Here is a 22,565-nt window from a genome sequence, read left to right as displayed (position 1 = left end):
TTTCTAACAACATAATTTGCCTTTTTAGCCACTATGCCTTGTAGATACAAAACTGTCACATTTTGAGAAGTATTATGGTTTTGCTTAGACCTTGTTTGTTTTCCCTTCAAGAACATAAAAACCCAAAATTATGCTGAATTCTTAAAGTATGTAATTAACTCCAGGTTCACTGTGTGTAAAATTAGCACAAAATGTTATTCTTTATATTTCCTGCTTACTAAATGTCATTTACCATAACTTACAGTGTAAATGAAACTGAACCTTCTTTTGAAGCATCCAGAAGGTATTATTTCTTTTCTAGTGTATCATAAAACACTCATTAATTTCTTCAGAATTTCCCCAAATCCTCATCTTTGTGCTCTTAAGCCATCTCCCTGTTTTCTTACCATGTTGATAATTGTTTACTGTGGGATTAATTAATAGACTGTGCAAATCCAGTGGATCTCACAATTCTCCAGCCAGTGAACCACTACCTCTGTCTTTTGTCTGAAAGGTGCTCAGCTCCTGTCTGACCTCAGTGGGAGCTCAGTGTTCTCCTTGCCATGCAAGGCAGAATCTCTAGGTATGAGGCATCATTAGGTGTCTCTTCCCACATATTTTTTGGGTTTTCTGCCCAGCACTGGGTTCCTGGGATGGAATGGAACAGGGCACAGAGGAAGCCAGCTCAGTTCCAGCTGAGGCCAAGCAGGGACTCCACCCCTGGCTCCAGGTTTAAAAGAAGGATAAGCTCCACTAAAAGTGTGTTATAAATGACAGAGAGGTAGTGGCACACAGGGCTGTGGTTGGGAGCCACGGCGTGGTTTGTTGCCCCATAATCTTGAGGACATATTTCATTTAAGTGCATATGAACAGCTAAAATTCCTGGAAGTTTTGGGATATTGCTGACAGCTTCTAACCAGCTGTTTCTCCTGCCTTAGCACCCCCTCTCTCAATAGTAAATCCTACATGCTTACAAATGAAGCTAAGCAAATGTTTTGGTGGAAGCAATACTGTCAAAAGAGACTGAGAAAGAACCTCATTATGGCCTTCCAGAACCAGAATGGAACCTAAGGAAAAGATGGAGAGAGACTCTTTACAAGGGTCTGGAGTGACAGGACAAGGAGAATGGTTTCACACTGACAGAGAGAAGGTTTAGACTGGATATTAGAAAAAAAAATTATTTATTGCATGTGTAGTGAGGCCCTGGCACAGAGTACTCAGAAGCTGTGGCTGACCCATTCCTGGAAATGTTCAAGGCCAGGTTGGATGGGGCTCTGAGCAGCCTGGGCTAGTGGAAGGTGTCCCTGCCCATGGCAGGGGTTGGAACAAGATGATCTTAAAGGTGCCTTCCAACCCAGGCCATTCCATGATTCTATGATAAATGTTCAGATCCACGAGCTGGTACCAGTTCACACCTCCTTCCTCACGTCACCTTGGGCATCTCAGAAAAATTTTTGAAATTACATGTCCATTTTTGCTGCTGTACCTTGGCAAAACGGACAGAAGTAAAGAACATTTATGCCCCTATTGGCAAATGTAATGAGTCATTTAGACACATTTAAAATATATCTAATATATCCTTGGGAGGCTACCATAATTTCTTCCCAATCTGTATTAAACTGCCCTCTTTTCCAGTATAATTGAGGATCTAATAAACTGAAAGGGAAAAAATATTCACAGAGGAAAAGGTATTTTATATGTGTAGCTACATAAAATAATCTCACACTTCAGAAAGCAGCAGGTCAAGTGTGCCAATGCCATTTGAACAGTACCTTTTCTCTCTGTGTTTTCATGTTAGAGAAAATCATGCCAAATAACTACTTCTGTGAGAATTTAGTATTTCTAGTATCATTTATAATTTGCCTTTAGATTTGAATTGCAATTACTAGATTGAGGTAGGTAGCAGCCTTTTGTGGTAGAATAGAATGCAACTTAGAGTGTAGATTTTGCCTTCAGGGGAGAGAGTGGGTGCTGTTCTAACAAAAGCATTGAATTTAAAACTCTTCCCTTCTTTTTGTTTTGCTTATGTGTTTCCCTGTATTTTTCTGAATGCACATTCATGAAATTAACTTTTAAAAACCTGATTATCAGACATTTTATAGTGTGAGGGCTTTGTTTCTTACTAAAGCTCTGTGTCTGTCTGCAGTAGGAACAGGTACTCCGTGGCTTATGCAGCTCAGAAGCCATGGCTACTCAATGCCACCGTGGAGGAGAACATCATCTTTGGCAGCCCCTTTAATAAGCAGAGGTAAATATCCAGCTTCTTGCAAAAACACCTGGAAGCTCCTTTTAAAGAGGGTTTTTTTTAGTATCTTCTGGAGGAAGTTTGTAGATTCTGGAAGATATCAATCAGTTCATGCTAAACCTGTGGTGGATTTGGCTGACCTGACTTTGTTCACCTCAGAGGAAGGTTTCTGGTTTATGCCAGGATGCTCCTCTAACCAGAGCATGTATCTAAGATGTTTGTGAGAAATCCCACAGTGGCAGTGGCTCTCCATGGAATACAGCTGAAGCCATATGTATCATTTCCAAGGTGAGATGAATCCCATCTCTGGAGACTACTTATGTAATTTTATTTAGTTTAATGGAGCCCAAGGTTGCCAAAGGACTCTGGAAACAGGGATTCTAGGCATGTTTCCATTCAGTTTATGTGCTAATCCTGCTGTGATCAAGTTACTGGAGCAGCCACTTTCCAAAACCAGCATTTATGAAGCTGGGGTGCCTCCAGGGAATGGCCTTAATTCTTTCTTTAGAAATACAGGAGAAGGAAGTGTGAAAGCTGAGGTGCACAACTTCTATTGTGCCTATCCTGCACCTGCTTTTTCCAGCCTTTTAAAAGGTCATTAATAAATGTGGATAAAGTGACTGGACTTAAGGAAAACGAATAGCAGATATTTTCAAAGGCAGCACTCTCTCTGTTTTCAGTTACTGAAAATACACCCTGTTCCTCTCAGTCTGTGCTAAGATGTGTGACTCCATTCTGACTTAATAAACCTAGCCATGACCAAATGCCTCGAAATCCAGAAAAGCACCAAAATTTTAGGGACCAGATTCTTCAGCCACTGTATCCATCAGCTTGTTTCTCTAGCTTCAAAGGGGCAAGACTGAATTTCATCACTCGTATAGTCTGATCTCAGATGCTCATCAGCAGATCACCTGCTACATACCCAGAAATCTCACCAAAAAAATTTCAAAATTTTACAAATGATTTTCTGGTCCTGGAAAGACCAGAAGCACTGTAAGGATCCTTTGTCCTGTAACATCACTCCAAAGAAAATGAAGAGGCACTTAAAGGGGGAAGAATAAAAACTCAATTGAAAATGTCTTCAAACACTCTGCAGTCCAACAAAACAACTCCATGATAGAGAGGAATGTTCTCAATTAATTACATAATTAAAAAGGCGTCTTGCCAATAAAGGCTTCTAATAAAGATGTAATTTTTTTATAATGCTTCATTTACAATGCTCTAGGATTATTTCTCAATAATCATCTTGCTCTACTTATTTTTACAATTATCCAGCCATAACAGAGCAATAAAAACTCCGTGGTGATGTCTACTTGGAGGTTTTTGTGTCAGCAGAGTGAGTGGCTGGGTGAACAATTGCAATGACCACATTGTTTTTCCAGGTACAAGGCTGTTACAGATGCTTGCTCTCTGCAGCCTGATATTGATTTACTGCCATTTGGTGACCAGACAGAAATTGGAGAAAGGGTAAATAATGTGAATGCTTTAATCTCTGCTTGGCCTTTGTATTAAGAAGATACTTCCTGATGTCACTCAGACAGTTCTACTCTGTATTGGGCTGCCAGACTGGTAAATAATTGTCATTCACCAAGTGTTACTACCAAAAAAAGTTGAAATCTCTTCTGCTTCTTCAGCTATTTCTCAAATGGGATTTCTTGACCAAAGTCTCCCATGTTTTGCTTGCAAAATTTGATGCTGGTATTGGTTACATTTTCAATCTGAAAAGCCTACTGTGCTCAGTGCAGCTCTTCATAATTTACACTTACCCATGAATAATAACTTTTCTTCTGATGTTATATGAGGACTATGCTTGTTTATCAATAGAATTAGAAATTTAATGATATTTTTTATTTACTATAAACTCTGTCATTTAAAAAAAATCATATTTCCAAAGCCCTGTCATAATGTTTATTCAAAGATGACTGTTTTTGATCCATCTGAATTATTAGGGGATTAATTTAAGTGGAGGCCAACGACAGAGAATCTGCGTAGCTCGAGCACTCTACCAGAACACCAACATTGTCTTCTTGGTAAGATTTTTCTTTTTCACATGAAGCATGCAAAGTTAGTAATAAAATATATTTAGTTTATATTTAGAAGAGCTGTGGGGACTTGCATTCAACTCCAAAACCAAGCTATAGAGAGACAGCATTAAAACATCCTGGGAGACTGATGAAAGTGGGAATTCCTGCACAGATTTACACTGGAAGAGTGGAAAAGATTGTCTTAACTCCTCCTTGCTCTCAGTGGTGATCTACCAGCACAGTCCCACAGAAATCAGCAGGATTTCTGATAAGGAGCCATAATGAACAGTCTGAGGGCTCAGTACTCTCCTGCAGAGTGCTGTGGAATTTGACAGCCTTTCCCTTCTTTATTAGTTTCCTTTCTTTATATTACTTTCAAGGCATATCAGGAATTTCAGGAGGTTCATGAAAGGGCTGTTTGAGCCTCTTCAAAATTAAGGTGAGACTTCTTGAAGAAAAAATGTTTACATATTGATATCCTTATCTGAATGTTGCCTTATTTCCAGGCACACTCACTCACAGTAAAGATCAAGCACATCTGTAGTTTAGTTTGCAGGAAATGAGAAGAGTTGCTAACTCTGCCTTAATTTTCCTGTGCCAGTTTCACACCAAACTTGGGCCCAAGTTTGGCTTTGGATCCTGGCATTTTCAAATTTGGATGGGAAATTTCAGTTCTGGTGTTCCTGCACTCTGTCAGTGAGGCACCAGCACTACACACAGCCAGACACAAGAAATGAAACTGAGTCCATTGCAGTGAACTGAAGAGCAGTGGAGTCCAGCTCACTGGAGCACAGCCCTCTGACTGGGTCCTAGTCACTAGAGAGAGATGAAACATCAGTAAAGACAGGTGCTTCCTATTTTAAAAATACTATATGAGGAATAAACCTCACTTTTGTATCCTGTTCTAATATTTTTCAATTTGATGTGGTTGCAGGATGACCCATTCTCTGCACTGGACATTCACTTAAGTGATCACTTAATGCAGGAAGGGATTTTGAAGTTTCTGCAAGAGGACAAGAGGACTCTTGTTCTGGTGACACATAAATTACAATATCTGCCACATGCTGACTGGGTAAGAGAAAAGGTACCAGGGGAAAATTTGCTAAGGATGAATGTACACCTGAAGTTAACACCATAACATTTAATGGGACTATTGCTTTTCTCTGCAATAGAGTCCCTCCTTAATTCCATATGCCATGTAGCTAACTGCCACATTAACTAACACAGTAGTGGAATAGCTATTTTATTTTTACATTATTTGAGGTTTGTTTGTTCATTAAAAGGCCTGAAGTATTTTGATTCAATTGCAATTGTCTAGCCTTTCTTTTCAATGCTTTTTACATGTGCAGGAAAGCATGACTTACACAAGTTTCAGTTTATGAGCTGTGCCAGCAAACTTAAGAAGTTATTAATAAAATATTGAATAAAATAAAGAAAGAAATTTGCATAGTGGTAGTGTCACTAATGGTGAGACCTATATTGTAGGATCCAGATCAGTGATTATGGTTTCTGTGTTGTTGAGTGCTGGGTGCTTTCTCCCCTAGATCATAGCAATGAAGGATGGAATGGTTCTTAGAGAAGGGACACTAAAGGATATCCAAAACAAGGATGTTGAGCTATATGAACACTGGAAAACTCTGATGAATCGCCAAGATCAAGAGTTGGAAAAGGTAAATGGGAACATTTAGGCAAGGATGACTTTTCTGCAAAGAAATATTTGTCATTCAATTTCAAAAAAACCCCCAAAGCATGTCTGAAGCAAGTTTTCAACTTGACTTCAGGGCAAAACCACATGACCTGTAAGGAGTTTTAGGGGCTGGAATAGATTGTCCAGGAAGTGTGTGGTATATCCATTATGGATGGTTTGTAAGCACATCTGAGCCAAGAAACCCTTGGAAATGTGGTGCACAGCTGAACCTTTGGTGGGGCAAGGGTTGGACCCAGAAACTTTCTATGTTGTCTCTTATCCTTTTATTCTGTTATTGCCATGAACATTTAGGATTCTCTAAAGACTGTTTTTGAAGTTTTTACCATCCCAGAAAAGAGGGAATGAAAGAATGGCAGAGAGAGGGAAAGAAGTGGGCAAAGCTGAATTCTCTGAAATTTAAATTGAAAAATACTGTGTTTTTCCATTCTATGAGTTAAATGATCCATATAAAGTCTCCTTGAGATTACTGTAAGTACTACTACAAGTGGTGAGCAGCTAAGCTCTCGAATTAATAAATGATCTCTCAAATGAATAAAACCTATTATTAATTAATAATAATAACAACCTAATTATTTTAGGATATGGAAGCTGATCAGACAACTCTTGAGAGAAAAACCCTTAGAAGAGCCATGTACCCCAGAGAATCCAAGTCACAACTGGAAGATGAAGATGAGGGTTTGTTTTACAATTTCACTTTATTTAATACCATTTTTCATTGCTTTTTATAGCTGGCAGTTTTTAGTAGCAAAGTGTGACTCTGTTGATGACACCTGGTAATAATAGTGGAAAGCCCAACACTTTGACCTGTTTCCAATTGGACTTGTTTAAGGGATTCTCCATATATTTCCCTAAATATCATGCACAGATAAGAGTGTATCAAAGCAAGTTAATGTCTTTGCTAACTCACAGTGCCTGGAGTTACTGAGGGATGAGATAGAAGTACAGCAACAGAAAAAATTGTAAAGAAAAAAAAATGAGGTAGCTGTCAAATGCATGTCAACATTTCCCTTCCTCAAGTGCAGCCTGCAGGGCTCTGAGATATATATTCTTATTATCTGGGACAAAAAAAAAAAAAAATTCATTTATACACCTCTGAAATATATATTTTCCATAGTAGAAGTCTTCCACCATTTGTGTTTCAACAGAATGTGATCAATTATCATTTTAGTACTCTTGATTAAAGGGGAAAATGGAACTTTTTCATGCAAACAGATGATGAAGAGTCTGGATGGAAAGGTTTGGAGGATTTTCTAAAATCTTCCAAATTGTTCTGCTAACTGTATAATAAAAGCTGATGAACAGGGTAAAGCCTGGTCTCTGCTCTAAATAATAAGTAGTGAAGACTTGGTTTATAAAAACTTTTTCTTAACAAAACTGTGACAAGTCAAAATACAGAATTGCTTAAAGAGCACAGGGAAAGTCTTATGAGAATATGTCTGAAGTGTTTGCTCTTCTTAAATGACAAAATGAATTTTGACTTTAAAATTTAAATTCAAAGCAGAAGAAAAAACAAAAGCCCAACAAATGTGGTAAAACAAGGTATAGTTATTATTGAATCCATGCTAACTTGATCAAATGTCTGAGTCACAGAGGAGGAAGAGGAAGAAGATGAAGATGATAACATGTCAACTGTCTTGAGGCTCAGGACGAAGATGCCATGGAAAACCTGTTGGAGATACCTAACCTCTGGAGGATTTTTCTTGCTCTTTCTGATGATTTTCTCCAAGCTGTTGAAACACTCAGTTATTGTGGCCATAGATTACTCGCTTGCTACGTGGACATCCATGGACAATGCAAATGAAGCCAAGAATGCTGATGAGGATAAGAGCACAGAGAAGGTGAGCCAGATATTGGAGCCTGACAGGGAAAAAAATGAAAGAAAACATGTTTAAAGTAATTTTTTGCTGTTCATCTAAAAGCCAGCTGAATTGAAATTACAGGACGAACAGATTCTTAATGTTTAAATGAGGCAATTCAAATTTTATCAATATTTTTGACCATTCAGAACTGAAGCAGAAGAATATTTCATGGTAGAAAAATAATTGACCTTTCAAAGTAAGGAGCTTTATACTAAATATTTCCATCTGGATTTTACAACTGGTCTCCTAAGTCAATGACCCCACTTTCTGAAGAACTGGCTGTCAAGTAGTGTCCTGCAGAAAAAAAAAATGGAAGTATTCAATTGTTCTGCTTTAGTACAATCTGCTTATAGCTGTAAATTTGAGTGATGTATAATATCTCATGGAATCCACTTACTAGACTTTCAGAAGGCTTAAATGTGCTATAACCCTGGCAGATCAGTTTAGGATTTGCTCTGTGAATTTCATAATGCTTGAACTTGCTAAAGTGGAACTTTCCAACATCTCTCAAATGCCTTAATTCTTGAGAAGTTCTGCTCATTTTCCCTACATTTCTTGGTTAACAATCCTTTTTTTTTTGTCCACATAATCAGTGTTCACAGTTGTAAGAGCTACCATTTCAAGGTCTTGAGGGGTAGAATAGATTGAGGGATCTTAGACCTGCCAGAACTTCTAATTATGTGGAAGTAATGAATTGCAGTTCCATCACTGCAGTTCCATCATATTTATTTTATTTCCCAAAGGTGGTATATAATTACGTAATACAATATCTATTATATATTAGTTGATGGGCACCAGGTACCTTGGGAACTTCTTAGCAGAAAAGAAAAATGGGTGTTTATTTCTAGGATTGATATATTTGTCATTCCATTAGACTTATCATGTAGCTGTCTTCAGCATCCTCTCTGGAGCTGGGATTGTCCTTTGTCTCATCACATCCCTGACTGTGGAGTGGATGGGCCTCACAGCAGCCAAGAACCTGCACCACAATCTCCTCAACAAGATCATTCTTGGACCAATCAGGTACAGCAAAAACAATGTCCCTGAAAAGCTAAATGGTCAAAACCTGTCCTCTTTGTAGCTGCAAGGGTACTCCCAGGAAAACCTCTTGAATTTGAGCTGTTTCCTTCAAGGCCTCAAAAAGGGAAAATGATTAGTGAGATAACTATGGTGGGGGGGGGAAACATTCCATGAGGTAACATGTGAAATTTTGCCCCTGTTTTTTATCTGGCTGAAATGTTTCAGAAAGCTGGCACCCCTTCAGGGCTGGGGGTTCAAGGACAGCTCTGAGGGCAGTTCAGGCTCCAGGGCACCCAGCTCCAGCTCTGAGCAATGGCCACATTGTCAAACCATGTGGGCACACCAAAGCTTCTTCTGTGCACAATATCCAGAGCCTCACAGGCAGCAGAATGGCCAAAGGATGCCTGAATAACAAATTTATCACAGTGCTTACGTGAAACATCTGGGGTTGGTGCCCATTAGAAGGAGGTTGGTGCCATTAGTTGGTGCCCAGGAATGGGTTGTGATCTTTGGAAGGGATCTTAAATCCTGATGGAGCAAGAAGGGAAGATCAGGACACAAGACAGCAGGTTTTTGGAAAAGGAGACAATTTTTTTTTTCAGGGGAAAGTGCCAAAAGAAACATTTAGACAGTCAGGATGCAGATAAGATGATCTGGTATGTTATTCATATTTATTGCTTGGTTTTAGACAATGGCTATACACAGCTCTGTGTTCTGTCTGACTGGACTTTAAATCCAAAACTGGAATTCCTCTACAGGTTGCTTTTTGGTTTTAATTTGTCCAACAGGTTCTTCGACATGACTCCGCTGGGGCTAATTCTGAATCGCTTCTCTGCAGATACAAATATCATTGATCAGGTAGATGTATCAATATATTTGGGTTTATTATCCTAACTCTGCAAATTTTCATGTAGATCTGAATAAGATGATGTAATAAAATATTCAATAGAGAAAAGCATAGCAAACCCAAGCTCTGGGAATGATAATAGGGACACTCAAATTAAAAAGTGCACACATTTGTAATAATGAGGACAGGTAACCTTCAAAATAAACATAGTGGGAGGTAGGGGCTCTTAATTTCTTCATATGCAGACTGGTTGATTCTGTTGGAAGACCTGGATGAAGAAAACAGCAGATTTTGGACTTGAAACAGGAAACACAGTAGAATATAACAACTTTGAATATATGGGAGTAGGTATGACAAATAAATGTTCCACTGTGGCTGGCGGAACATGTGGATTTAGAGCATTCAGGGAGAGAAAGAGCTTTCACTATGGCTGTCCATTAAAATTTTTGGATGAACAATAATCCTGAATGTAAGGTTGATAGGAACATGGAATAAAAATGATGAGACTCTGAGACAGAGCATTCTACTTCTCTAAATATCTGGCATATCAAGAAAAATGTTCTCTTCCTTACCTGATATATAAATGAGGTGAAAATGGCTACTATTTCCCCGTGATATTTGAAATTCTGACCTTTAGAAAACAAAAACCTACTGAATCATTTTTTAACCCCTGTACATTTGGCTATGAGACCCACAGAAACAGAAAGACTCCTGATATTAGGAGACTATCAGTGAGTACATAGTGGTATTATTTCACTTTTCTTGTAGGAAAAGGTGTATAGTGGTGCTACCAGGGTTTTTTTTCCTCATTAATGTTTTTAATTTTCCTGTAGCACATCCCTCCCACGCTGGAGTCTCTGACCAGATCCACCTTGCTGTGCCTGTCAGCCATTGGAATGATCTCCTATGCCACTCCATGGTTCCTTGTGGCCCTTGTGCCCCTGGGCATAGCATTTTATTTCATCCAGAAATACTTCAGGGTTGCTTCCAAGTATGTATTAAAGAACTGCCCAGAAAGTTTCCTCCATGAAATATTGTATGTAAGAATTGTGCTGGAATGTGAGATTGTAGGAGCTAAGAGGGTAATGGCCATGGCATCCTACTTTTGAACCTGAGGCATGAGTTTGAGACATGCACTGGGGAATATTTCCAACTGACCTGGCTATAAATGGGGTATCTGGGGAAGTAACAGCAGCTGAATGGATTTTTTTTTCTGGCTCTAGAATGAAATGAACATGAAGTTTGTGAATCAGCTGAGCTTACAACTGGTCAAAACTCATCTTTGACATTTGAGGGTTTGTAGAGAACAGAAAATAACTCCTTTGATTAACAGCTCTTCCTTCATACTGGGGAAAAAGCTCCACAGGAAGCAATTTCCACTATAGAGTGTTCCATATTCAGGGTGATTTGGCTGGGTGTAAAGAGTACAGTTTTTTTCAGCAAAAAGAGAGTCATGCTTCTGGTGCTAAATTTATCCTATAATTTCAGAAAACATCTTCAGCAAGCCATTTGAAGTTTTTTCTTAAATTCAATCCCTTAGTCTTTTGTTGTCAGCCAGAATCTTCCAGGAAAATTTATTTAAAAGAAAACTCTGTAATCAGAATTCACAAACCGGAAATGTTTAAATCTGAAATAAGTTGCTTAACTTGTCTGAGATTTTTTCAGAAACCTTGTTTTTGCCCCACCAGTCCTCCAAACTGAAGCTGTGTGTGGCAATACACCAGATCTCAAGGTGTCTGACAAATCAGGAGACCTGGTTTTCACTCTCAGATTATTCCGATAAATTAAACTCTTTTAAATCACTTGAAATGTGACTTGTATTCTTTTGATGGGCAATAGAAATTAAAACATCCAATTTATTTCCCTAAAAATTAGTCTTGGGAAATGTAGGATGAAGAAATAGCTTCAGCCAGTATTTGTAGCTCACTTACATGCAGTTCTTTGCAGGCATATAAGCCTCACTAATTTTTAGAAATGCAAATATTTACAGTATTTCTTGCAGCACTTTGACTCTTTGTTGTATTTTCCATTACATCTTTCACAAACTTCTGTGTATTTTCCATCATAAATTTGGAAGATATTTATCATCAAAACATCGGCAACAAATTCGGTTCTGCCCACTGCAACATTCAGCAAGATCGAGCAGTTGTTTCTCCTAGCCCATCTAATACAGTGTGCAAAATTATTAGGATTTTGATAACAGTTTCAATCTCTAATGATCTGGACTTTCTTCTGTTTGTACAACTGGCTGCTATGCCAGTGACAGAGTGTTACAGAAAGATGTAATTTTTTTTTTCTCTGGTTTGGAAAATGTTCCTCTTTTAAAAGACTGAAACTTTTTGGACTTAAATATTGTTGCTCCATGCAGGTCTCAGAATTAGGGAAATTTATCACTCATTGTTTCTCTGTCAGTGCTGTCTCTGCTACAACCAATGTTAACAGCACAAAGAGATCTGCTGTGATTTGAAATATTTTACTTTCAGCATGTTGTACTACTTCCAGATATGGAAAATGAGGCCAGGTCTTGTGGAAATACAGCTTTTTTGTTAGGCCAGCTGTTGTCATAAAATATATAAACTTCCTGATACACAGACCCTATTATATACCTGACCTAAGAGTCAGAAATAACATGCTATAAAGTTTAAAATCAATGGGTTTGAATTTAATTTTATGTTATTAATATATCAGAACCTGTGAGAATAAAAGGTAATGAGGATCTGTCTAAAACAGATAGCAGGTTTTTACCCAGGAGAGACACGATAATGTCATTATCCCTGGGGGGCAAATAGAAGCTTAAAGTGACCAAAAGTAGATGGAGAGGGCAGCAGGGAGATGATTCAAAGGCTGCTGTGGCAAAAAAAAAGGAATGTTATATTCCCATGCCAGTGTTGTTCTGTACTATAGAAATATATTTTTTTTTGATATAGTGCAATATATAAAATGTCTGTTCTTGTCAGCTATGCAGCAAAATTTCTACAGACAGAAATGTTTACATTGTAATGGGCTTCTGTTGTTTTTTGTACTCCCAGAGACCTCCAGGAACTTGATGACAGCACCCAACTCCCTCTGCTGTGTCACTTCTCTGAGACAGCTGAAGGCCTTACCACCATCAGAGCATTCGGGTAAAATTTGTAAAATTATTAGAGGGAGGCTTGGGGGTCAAGCTGGCCTGTTCAGCTTCCTTAGAGCATGTCTGAAGGCAAATTGTTGAATGTGAAGAACTTTATTAAGCTATTAAAAGAAAAAAAAAATTATGTTTTTTCCTGTTGCTTTGCCATGCCTCTTAAACATTTTGCATATTTTCAGTAACACATGTATTGGTGTTCCACTGTATTAAAGGTGATTACATTTTTTAGGAGGTGATACTTAAACTTTTTATGACTCTATTTTAACCATACCTTTAATGTGGACAGCAGGGAGCTCTGTTTTGCCAAGCAGGCAGTGGCACTGCCCCTTCAAACCCCCTGCTATATCCAAGTGTCCCTGAATCAGTTCTGTGTTTAACCCACTTTCCAAGCAAGGAGACATCATGACACTCTCCAATTGAAAGGCAGTGTGCAACTTGGAGACTTTCCAAGAAAAGTGCAGCAGAACAGGACTTGATTTTAATATTGTAAAACCTCTCTTTGTTAATCAAAACTGAAAAATCAATTCTGTAAGATCCAGAGAATTTTGCCAGCTTTACATGCATATATTTTCTCTCTACTACATGAAATATAAGCTAGACTCTCCTATATTCACTCCATTATGGTTATGACTCTGACAAAGTGACAGCTTCAGGTTTTTTCCCAGTAAGTGCACCTTGTACCCATTCTGCACTATAAAGAATTCCAAACCAGAGCAGATCCCACAGCAATGACATTTCCACACCTATTTGATCAGCTTATGGCTGTTTCCTCATGTCAAGCTAAGCTTTAGGACCTCAGCTATTAGCACAGAGTGTTGCAGTAAGGCCTGTGGAAGAACAAGCAAAAACACTCTTGTGTTGATGAGGTGTGAGCCAGGGGCCAACAGGAAATGCTTTCACTAGCTTTATCAACAGAATGATGTATTGAAACAGGAAATCATCATTAGGGCCTGATGCTGATGTATGCTGAGTACTTCTCAAGAGGTTCAGAGTGGCCTTTCATCACCTGAGGAAGGTTATGAACCTGAGGTTAGTTCCTGAGGAAGATGAAGGAGCTTAGCACTTTCTGGGTGGTTCAACTCTTTTTTGCCTCACAAAAAGGCAATGTGGTCTTGGATGGCAGGGAGCAAAAGGCAACCCGAAGGCACCACAACAATTGAGTTTTTCAGGATTTCTGGTGCTAATCGAAGCCATTTCATTTCCCTGCCTGTGCTCCACTGCCCACCAAACCTGAAGTCTCCTGCATTTATTGTCTGCAAGTTTGTATTTACTGCTGGTCCTGTTAGTCATTCTCTGCAATTTGGGTTCAGTATGTTCCAGGATAAAACTGAGCAGCTCCTCACATAACTTACCGCAAAGCAGTACAATTGGATCAGAGAGCAATCTCAGTGACCTTTGCTGTTCCTCATCTGACAGGATAAAAGTCTGAAAGTGCCCAGAAGATGAGCTGAACGTGGATGAAAACACAGATTGAGCGTGTCAGATTTTCCATTAGGAGAGCAGGAGTTTTGCTGCCAGGAAAGCAGATGAGCAGAGTAGTCAGTGCATCCTTGTTCCTCCCCACATCATTACTATTACCAGTTGTTCTGGGAAGGTTGCTTGTCATATTTACAAGCTGTGCAGAGGTAAATAAAATATCATTGGGAAATAGCAGGGAAAAAAGGGAAGTTTCTAGAAGAATAGGCATTAGAGGTGCTTCACAGCAGGGCCCTGAGACTTTGAAATGAAAGGTAAAACAGTCACTGAGCTGCTGACTGAAGTTCAGATGGTTTAATCAAGTGAGGTATTCACCAGATAATAGAATATTGTTTCCAGCAAAATGGTTTCCATCTAACTGTGCAAGGCACCATGAATTTAATACACTTGCACCAATAGAGATTTCCCCTTCCCCTCCCAAATGTACATTGGGTCTTCAGCGCTCTGGCATCCTTGCACTGGTCTTTAAATGTGATGGGGGAGAGAGGAACAAGTGGCAGTGGAGGTAATACCACTCATTTTTCTAATTTAGAGGTGATCTATAGCTCTCCCTGATTGTAATTTCCCAGTTGTTTAGGCAAAGTGTGACTGGCTGAGAAAACAGCTGAGCTGAGTAGCTGAAAGGTTTGATTTCCAGATCACTCTATATCCATTTTAGTTGAAACTTTAGGGCTGTCACCCCTGTTGAGGAGCCCTGCAGCTGGCCAGGTAACTTCTGAATTCCGATGTAACCTGACAGGTGAGCTCTCTGCCCTTGCTAGGTGCCTGTGAGGAGTTGCTGAGGGACCACAGCAGCACTCAGCTGTGGGAGGAGTGGACTATAATCCACAGATATAAAAAGTAGATTAGGTCTGGGAAACAAAACCTGTCTCAGCACCCTGGCATTGAAATCTCTTTGAGGGGACAGACTCTGGTCTAAACCCTTGCTGCTTGTCGAACAAATCCTGACTCCCCATGTCACTCTGGCTATGGGCAGCTGTGGCAGCAGATGTGTGTTCTAAGGGAAGAGCTTTTAACCCAAACTTCAGCAAAAACAAAAGGGCAGAAAGTTTTGAGCTGGGGGAAAAGAAGGCAGAGCAGAGTTAATGCTTCATCCTTTTGTGTGTGAGTGCGTAATGTATTGTAATGTGACAACTTTGGTCTCGGCAGGCACGAAGCCAGATTTAAACAACGTATGCTGGAGCTGACTGACACGAACAACATTGCCTACTTATTTCTGTCAGCTGCCAACAGATGGCTGGAGGTCAGGACGGTACGTTCAGTTTTGTCCCAGCCGTGGTTTTGAAACCTTGGAAGCAAACAGAGACTTTGCCTGATGCAGAGAAGATAATAACGGGTATTAATCTCGCGAGGAGATTATACACATGGCTCCTTAAAATAGATCAGGATTGTTATGTTAAACCCAGAGGGTTTTTTCAGCTTTCTTGGCCAGGAGTAAGAAAATACAAGTCTGCCTCATCTTCTGCTGTGTGCTGTCTAGCATCTGAAGGGAGTGCAAGAGCAAACATTTACATAACTTCAAACAATACTTTCTCTACTACTGTGCAGCATCCACAGACCTGCCACAGCAGGAGCTGCTTTCAAGGCAGAAAGGGGCTTTTCAGTGGCTTTGTGAACTGTGCCATCCTTCTGCCAGGGCTGTTTTAGGCACACTGATCTCCCAGGTCTTGAAGTATCTCTTCAGCAGTAAGCTTGCAGGTCCATACTGTTTGTGGGTTTTTTTGTTTGATGTCATGAACGATAGCAGAACTAGACTCCAGAAAGGAAATAACAGCAGGGCACAATGCAGCAACTGACAGTGACATAGGCTCCTGGGGTTTGTGAGGGCTCTCTTTGAGGGACTTTTTTGATCTGCGAGGCAAGAAGAGGCAAGAAAAGTAACTGTGATTCCATTATTCATCTGAAACAGAAAGAGCAGTGAATAAACAGAGCAGTGGCCTGATTCTGCTGGACATAAATAGTAACAGGCATGATTAACCCTCACATCAAAGGCTGTATACTCACCTTCTTTACTTGCTTGAGCAGTGAAGTTATTCTTCATTTTTTATGATGGCAAAACTTTCCCTTGTGCTCGAAGCTTTAAGCTTCTTACAGCATCCAAAATAGCTGAGATTGCTTCCAAATCTAAGACAGATAAATAACAGTGCAACAGCCAATCTTGGAATAAGCCTGTTAATGTCTCACAGTCTTAGACTTGCTTACATGCAGAATGAATTTCGTCCAAGAATACACCTCGCTTCACCAGACATTAGAAATAATGTGGCCTTGCCAAGGAATAGTTCATCTAGCTCTGTCTAATGGCACAGTAGTACTAAGACCATCAAAAAGTTTGTGGGATTTAACAGCAGCTGTTAAGTCCTGTCCTAGCAGATGATGGAGGCTCAAGAACATTATCCATAGGTGTGAGTCACAGAATCCCAGAATCACAGAATGATTTGCATTGGGAGGGACCTTAAAACCCATCCAGTTCTGACCTCTGCCATGGGCAGGGACACCTTCCACTAACCCAAGTTCCTCAGATCCCCATCCAGCCTGGCATTCCAGAGATGAGGCAGCCACAGCTTCTCTGCTCAACCTGTGCCAGGGCCTCACCACCTCACAGGGAAGGATTTCTTCCTCATAGCCAATCTAACTCCCTCCTCTGCCAGTTTGAATCCATCCCCCACTAAAATTTCAGTCTATATTCTGCTCATCAACATATTTTTTAGACAGATTAACTAGGCAGCCCTCATTTCAAATCTCAGAAGGAAATATTCCTGACACAGTATTATGAGACAGGATGAGAAAAATGAATGGAAAATGTGATCCAGAGTAAATGCCGGCAGCAGTGGGATAGTGGGAATACCAACTATATCCCATTAATCAGCACCTTGACTCCATGAGATGACATGTAGTATATACTTCAAACCTGAGGTAAACATCAAGAAAATTGATTCCAGCTCCTGCCAATAAAACATGTGCATGATCTGTATAAATTCAACCAAAATCCTTCCTTGACTTTGTGAAGTCAGTGATGCTTTCTTTTTTGAGGAGGCAGACCCATAGTTAGAAGACCTGAAGGAGAGTGGAGAGAGTGGAATTGATTTGTTTTAGTAGTGGGAATTAGGAGTGTCCCTGCTACATACCTCTCATGTTTTTTTTTTTAATATGCTTATTAGGTTTTTTGATCCCTGCTCTTTTTGTGGTTGATACCATGGATGCCCTGGCCCAAATGAATTTGCATCACAATTTCATTAGTGTTCAGCAAGTTTCTTTGAGTATTTCAGCTTGGGTATCACAACCATGATCTCTTCCAGGGGAAAAAAAAAACAAAATGAAGGGCTAGGTGTCATTATATAAATAATTCTTGGTAAAGTGGAACTGCTGCACAGGTAAAGAAATGTTCTGGTTGCTGCATGTTTTTTCTTTTTTGTCCCCCTGTCTCTCATTGCAGGATTATCTGGGTGCTTGTATTGTTCTGACTGCTGCTGTCACTTCCATCACCGAAGGGCCACACTCGGGGTTTGTGGGGCTGGGTCTCCTGTATGCTCTGACGGTACGTGCCAAGGCCAAGTGTAAAAACTTCCAGACCAACAAGTTAATTTTATAATATTTTTATGTGTACACTGTCATCTCCCAGATTTCTTAATCTTGAAAAAAAAATGAATCCTGCAAATAATGGACTCGAGCCAAAGCTGAGAGAGTTCAGGGCAACTTGGATTTGCTTCAGGTTTTATGAGCCAATTAAAAAAACACAACCATTCCCAGGCCCTGCGTGCTCCCAAGTGGAGCAGGAAAATTAAAAATGCGTAAGAGGATCTGCTGTGCGCTCTGTTTTGTACAACACAGTGCTGTTTCCACCTCTAAATGGCAAATCCTGCCAGGAAATACAGATTGTCATCATCTGGGTAATCTTTAACCAAAGACCAAATAAAATAATTGCTGAAGAAACAGAATTACTGGTTTTGCCCTTGGAGGGACATTACTGAGATGCCCAAGATTGAATTATTAATGGATCTGGGGACTGGGACCTTTATGGGCATGGTTCATCACGCCAGGTAGCAGTAGGAATGCAGAGGAGATGGGCTTAGGGATGAGAAGGTCATGGTGGTGCAGTAGCTGGTTCATTCTGCCACTGCCATTAGCAGGGAGGAGAAGGAACAGTATTTCAGTGTGCCTGGCTGCAAGAGAAGCTGTGTTCATCATGAGCACAGAGTGAATGACAATCACCACAGAGAGTATGAATTATGAATTATGAGAATGGGAACAAAATATCACTGAATGAACCACGAGAGTGAGGACAAAGGTGGGATGATGATAGTGACAGGAAGAACTTTTGAAACCAAAATGGCAAAAATCTGTCTGCTTTGAAGCACTGGTATGAAGAAAGGATAAAGGTGTGGGTCTTACCCTGAGATCTGGATTTGCACATAAATGCTTGTGAGCCTATGGCTACAACAGAAAGTCCTCAGCAGCTGCCTCAGGGAGACCTTAGATCCCCTCTGTGCTGCTGTTGCAACAGTGTGAGAATCTGTCAACAACTGAGAATCAGTCCCAGGGCTTCAGCTTCACTCTGAAAACATTCCTGGCAATGCTGCTTCATTAGCAGAGATCTGGAAGCGTCAGGATGTCTGCATCATCCTTGTTTTTAGCCTGTGTTTGCAAACAGATCATTGGTGGGAAATAGGCACGTGCTGAAGTCTAGCACAACAAACAGGTGAAGAAGAGCTTTAGGCACCAAGTGATCACCTGCCTCTCTCCTGCCCCACAATAACCCTGAAGAACTTTTGAAGGCAGCTGGATCATTACCTGTCTCTCCTGACATAGTTTGGTGTTTTTTTCACTAATTACTCCTTGCAGCTGAGAGAGGGCTGATATTTGGACCTAGATGATAGCAAACTATTTGTACTGAGCTTGTGTTTACAGTGGACATCCTGAGCTTATTCTTTCCTTTTCTCTAAACACTGCCAACTCCTTTGCACAACTGTGATGAAGCCTGAGGTAATGGGCAGAGTTTTTGGGTGCCAGGCTGTGTTATCAAATCTGCCAGATCTAGGATAGCAGCCTGCCACTGCAAGCAGCAGTTCCACATTGTGTTGCTTGTCTGCAAACTTTCCTATTTCTGTAACTTCCTAACTCAAAAGCTGGACATCAAATAAGCAGGTATCTGAACATAAAGGAAAGAATACCCCATCAAGAGCTCTATCTTAAGGATAAAGCATGCAGCCAAGTCCTCCAAATTAACAACAATTTTTGCTGAATCTCAGTGAAAATTATTTTCTGTTTGCTTCCTGCATCAGTATTAGGTTAGTAATATAGAAGTGAGACTTTCTGGTTTATACAAAATAACGTCCTTATTTTGCACTCACCAGAAAAAATGGCAAAGCCTTCCTCTGAATATGTTTGTGCATAGGATGTTTTTATTTTTAGATTTCTAAAACTTCATTCAGGTACATAAAATATCTCAAATTTTAAAGGTTCTTGGCAATCAACTCTTCCTAATAAGATCAGTTCTTCTTTTTTACAGAAACACCTAAATCCAGACTTAGGAAATAGATTTACAATTTTCAGCCTTAAATAGTAAGTCCTGCCTAGAAAAGAGTTTTTCTAAGCTACTGAGTATTGTTAGAGAACTAATAATTAACGATTATCTACTAAAAGTAATATCTTTACTATTGATTTAATTATTGATCAAATCCTTTTCATTACAATTGAGAATAAGAACCAGGAAATATTGCTGAACTGATAATACTTTTTTTCCCTCTCATATATTTCTATGCTAAAAACTTCTCAAATTTTCCACAGAGAGAAATGGATTATCTAAATATGCAGAAATGAAGCTATCATAAAATATTTTCAATATATTTGCAAATAGTGAACTTTCTTAATCTTTAGTTGCAGACTTTGAAACATTAGAATATGCATAATAGAAAATATTTCCAAACAGCACTTTCAATTTTTATTCTTTTCTGTGTTTGTGTGCTTAAAGAAGACACCTTTCCATACTGATTATTAGATGCTGAAAACAAGAGATTCCCTCAATCAGTCAGAGTTTAGGTACAACTTTTTCATACTTCTCCTTCAAAAAACAAGGATGAGAATACCAAGCACCAAACTGCTGTCTTAGGGTTAATTGTGTTGGAATATGATTGGCTTCTTATGGATTTGATGTTGTTGCACTGAGTCTTGAATTCTGTAATGTTAAAGACTGTGTTGAGTCAGGCCAAGGATTTTCACAAATGTATCCAACCTTTATTTCCAAATGGGTAGATGAACAGAAAGAAGGCTGAACCCTGTCCTTGTTTTCATTTTGTGATGCAGATAACCAACTACCTGAACTGGGTAGTGAGGAATCTGGCTGATCTAGAAGTGCAGATGGGTGCAGTGAAAAAAGTACACAGCTTCCTGAACATGGAGTCAGAGAACTACGAAGGCTACCTGGGTATTGCTCTTAATCTTTCTGGGGCTTTCCATGGTAATGTGAAAGAATGGTAGACTTGGTCATGCAAAATGTACACACCTCTCTAGCCAAAATCTATTCTCACTGAGGTGTAGGAATTGCCACTGGTGTGAGTGACAAGGATAGCTAAGAGAAGCTATGAAAATATGTTGTTCACATTAGTCAACATGAAAAAAAAATCCTATCAAATGCCAGGGAGACAGAGCAGGACTCTGTAGTGCAATCAAAAATACCAGTTGTAGACAAGATGAGCAAAACATCCATGTAAGTTATTTAGAAAACAAAAATAAGGATAAAAATTAGAAATGTCACATGGTTCAAAATCTCTGATCTTTCTAGCAGATGGGGGACTAAAGATAGGGCCACGTTGGCAAGCAGACCTCAGCAACTCTTCTCTGAGCTGTACATTGGAATTTGTGCTCCACACACTTCAAATTGGCCTTGATTGCTATTTCAGAAGTGGTTGAAGTGCAAGAAATGGCTCACAGGTCAAGAAGCTTCCCTGGAAAGCCCAGCTCCTTAGTCCAGAGACAAAACCTGCTGCGTATTCACAAATCAGGCTGAAACAAGAGCTGTGATAATGTCAACAGCTGATGCTGTGTGGCAGCAACAACCTCCTTCCTCAAGCTGCCCTTCCTGTGCCGGTGGCTGACCCGAGGCCGCGCTAACCCTGCCCTGACACCGCGTTCTCCGCTCCTTTGGCTGCTCCCTCTCGCCCTGCCAAGGGACACTTTAGATCTGCCCTCTCTCCCTGCGTGTGGAGATCTGGAGGCCAAGTGCCTGCCAGGCAGTTCCCAGCTCAGCCTCCCCTTGGCAGGGAGCTGGAGCTCTATTTCTCAAGTGGCTTAAAGGAAGGTGCCCAGGCAGGAGAGAGGGGGAATGGTGACTGTTGTAAAGTGACCCTCTAGCAGCACTCTTTTCTGTTTGTTTTTCTGTAACTATTTCAGATCCCTCTCAAGTCCCCAAAGACTGGCCCCAGGAGGGGGAAATCAAGATTGAAAATTTGTGTGTTCGCTATGAAAACAACCTGAAGCCTGTTCTGAAGCATGTGAAGGCCTATATCAAGCCAGGACAAAAGGTACCATGTCCAGCAATTTTTCATCATCCTCATTCTGGTGCAGATCCTTCTTTACAGAACTTTCCTTTCTAAAGTGGCAGAAGATAAGAATAACAACTTATATTAGCAGATATATACATTTACAGTCCTCTCTGAGGTCCCTGGGCACAGAGCAAGAACTTACACTGATAGAAGCTTCTTCTTGGCTGGGATCAATTTTTCTTCTGAGTATCCCATCTTTCCAAGTCCATTTTCCTTGCACAAAAGTAAGTCTAAATAGCAGATAAATCAGAAGGACATAAGACTGAACTGTGTTAAAACACAAGACTATCTTACATTTCAGCACAGAGTGTCATTGGCATCCATGTCAAAATGCTGAAATGCTTATGGGACAAGTCCTTGTGATGAGGAGCAGAAAAGGGGAATGTGCTTGCTGTCCTGTTTTGTGTTTTCCCTGCCATTGGGAAGAACCTTTCTACTCACCAGTAGCACAATCCAGTGCAGCTTTCCCAAAAGAGCTGCAGGTGTAAGTAAGGAGCAAGTGAGTAAGTGACATCCTCCATCTTTTGCAGGTTGGGATCTGTGGTCGGACTGGCAGCGGCAAGTCCTCCCTGTCCTTGGCATTCTTCAGAATGGTGGATATTTTTGATGGTCAGTTTCCCCTGCAATATGTTGTCACTCCTCAACTACTCCCCCCTTATTTCCTCAGAAGGGAGAAACCTTCTTGATAGTTTATAACCTGGTTCTCTGGCTCAGAAGAGATTTGATTAGAAGTGTTATGCTT

At 40.1% G+C, this 22,565-nt stretch overlaps 1 protein-coding gene across 1 annotated transcript in view; it reads left to right on the top strand.

Moving 5' to 3' along the window:
* Window positions 1-22,565, top strand: part of ABCC9 (ATP binding cassette subfamily C member 9) — a 69,434-nt gene that overhangs the window by 40,393 nt on the left and 6,476 nt on the right. The window contains exons 18-34 of the mRNA XM_021539188.3: window positions 245-283; window positions 2,126-2,227; window positions 3,607-3,691; window positions 4,174-4,254; window positions 5,183-5,320; window positions 5,793-5,918; window positions 6,535-6,631; window positions 7,547-7,794; window positions 8,690-8,838; window positions 9,624-9,693; window positions 10,516-10,673; window positions 12,712-12,804; window positions 15,435-15,537; window positions 17,719-17,820; window positions 20,586-20,706; window positions 21,672-21,802; window positions 22,354-22,432. Coding sequence (XP_021394863.1) covers window positions 245-283; window positions 2,126-2,227; window positions 3,607-3,691; window positions 4,174-4,254; window positions 5,183-5,320; window positions 5,793-5,918; window positions 6,535-6,631; window positions 7,547-7,794; window positions 8,690-8,838; window positions 9,624-9,693; window positions 10,516-10,673; window positions 12,712-12,804; window positions 15,435-15,537; window positions 17,719-17,820; window positions 20,586-20,706; window positions 21,672-21,802; window positions 22,354-22,432 — 1,922 coding nt within the window. The remainder of the gene's footprint in view (window positions 1-244; window positions 284-2,125; window positions 2,228-3,606; window positions 3,692-4,173; window positions 4,255-5,182; window positions 5,321-5,792; window positions 5,919-6,534; window positions 6,632-7,546; window positions 7,795-8,689; window positions 8,839-9,623; window positions 9,694-10,515; window positions 10,674-12,711; window positions 12,805-15,434; window positions 15,538-17,718; window positions 17,821-20,585; window positions 20,707-21,671; window positions 21,803-22,353; window positions 22,433-22,565) is intronic.

This window comes from Lonchura striata, chromosome 5, assembly GCF_046129695.1.
Source record: "Lonchura striata isolate bLonStr1 chromosome 5, bLonStr1.mat, whole genome shotgun sequence".
NCBI classification, from domain to species: Eukaryota; Metazoa; Chordata; class Aves; order Passeriformes; family Estrildidae; genus Lonchura; species Lonchura striata.
This window is presented reverse-complemented; position numbering and strand designations above follow the sequence as displayed.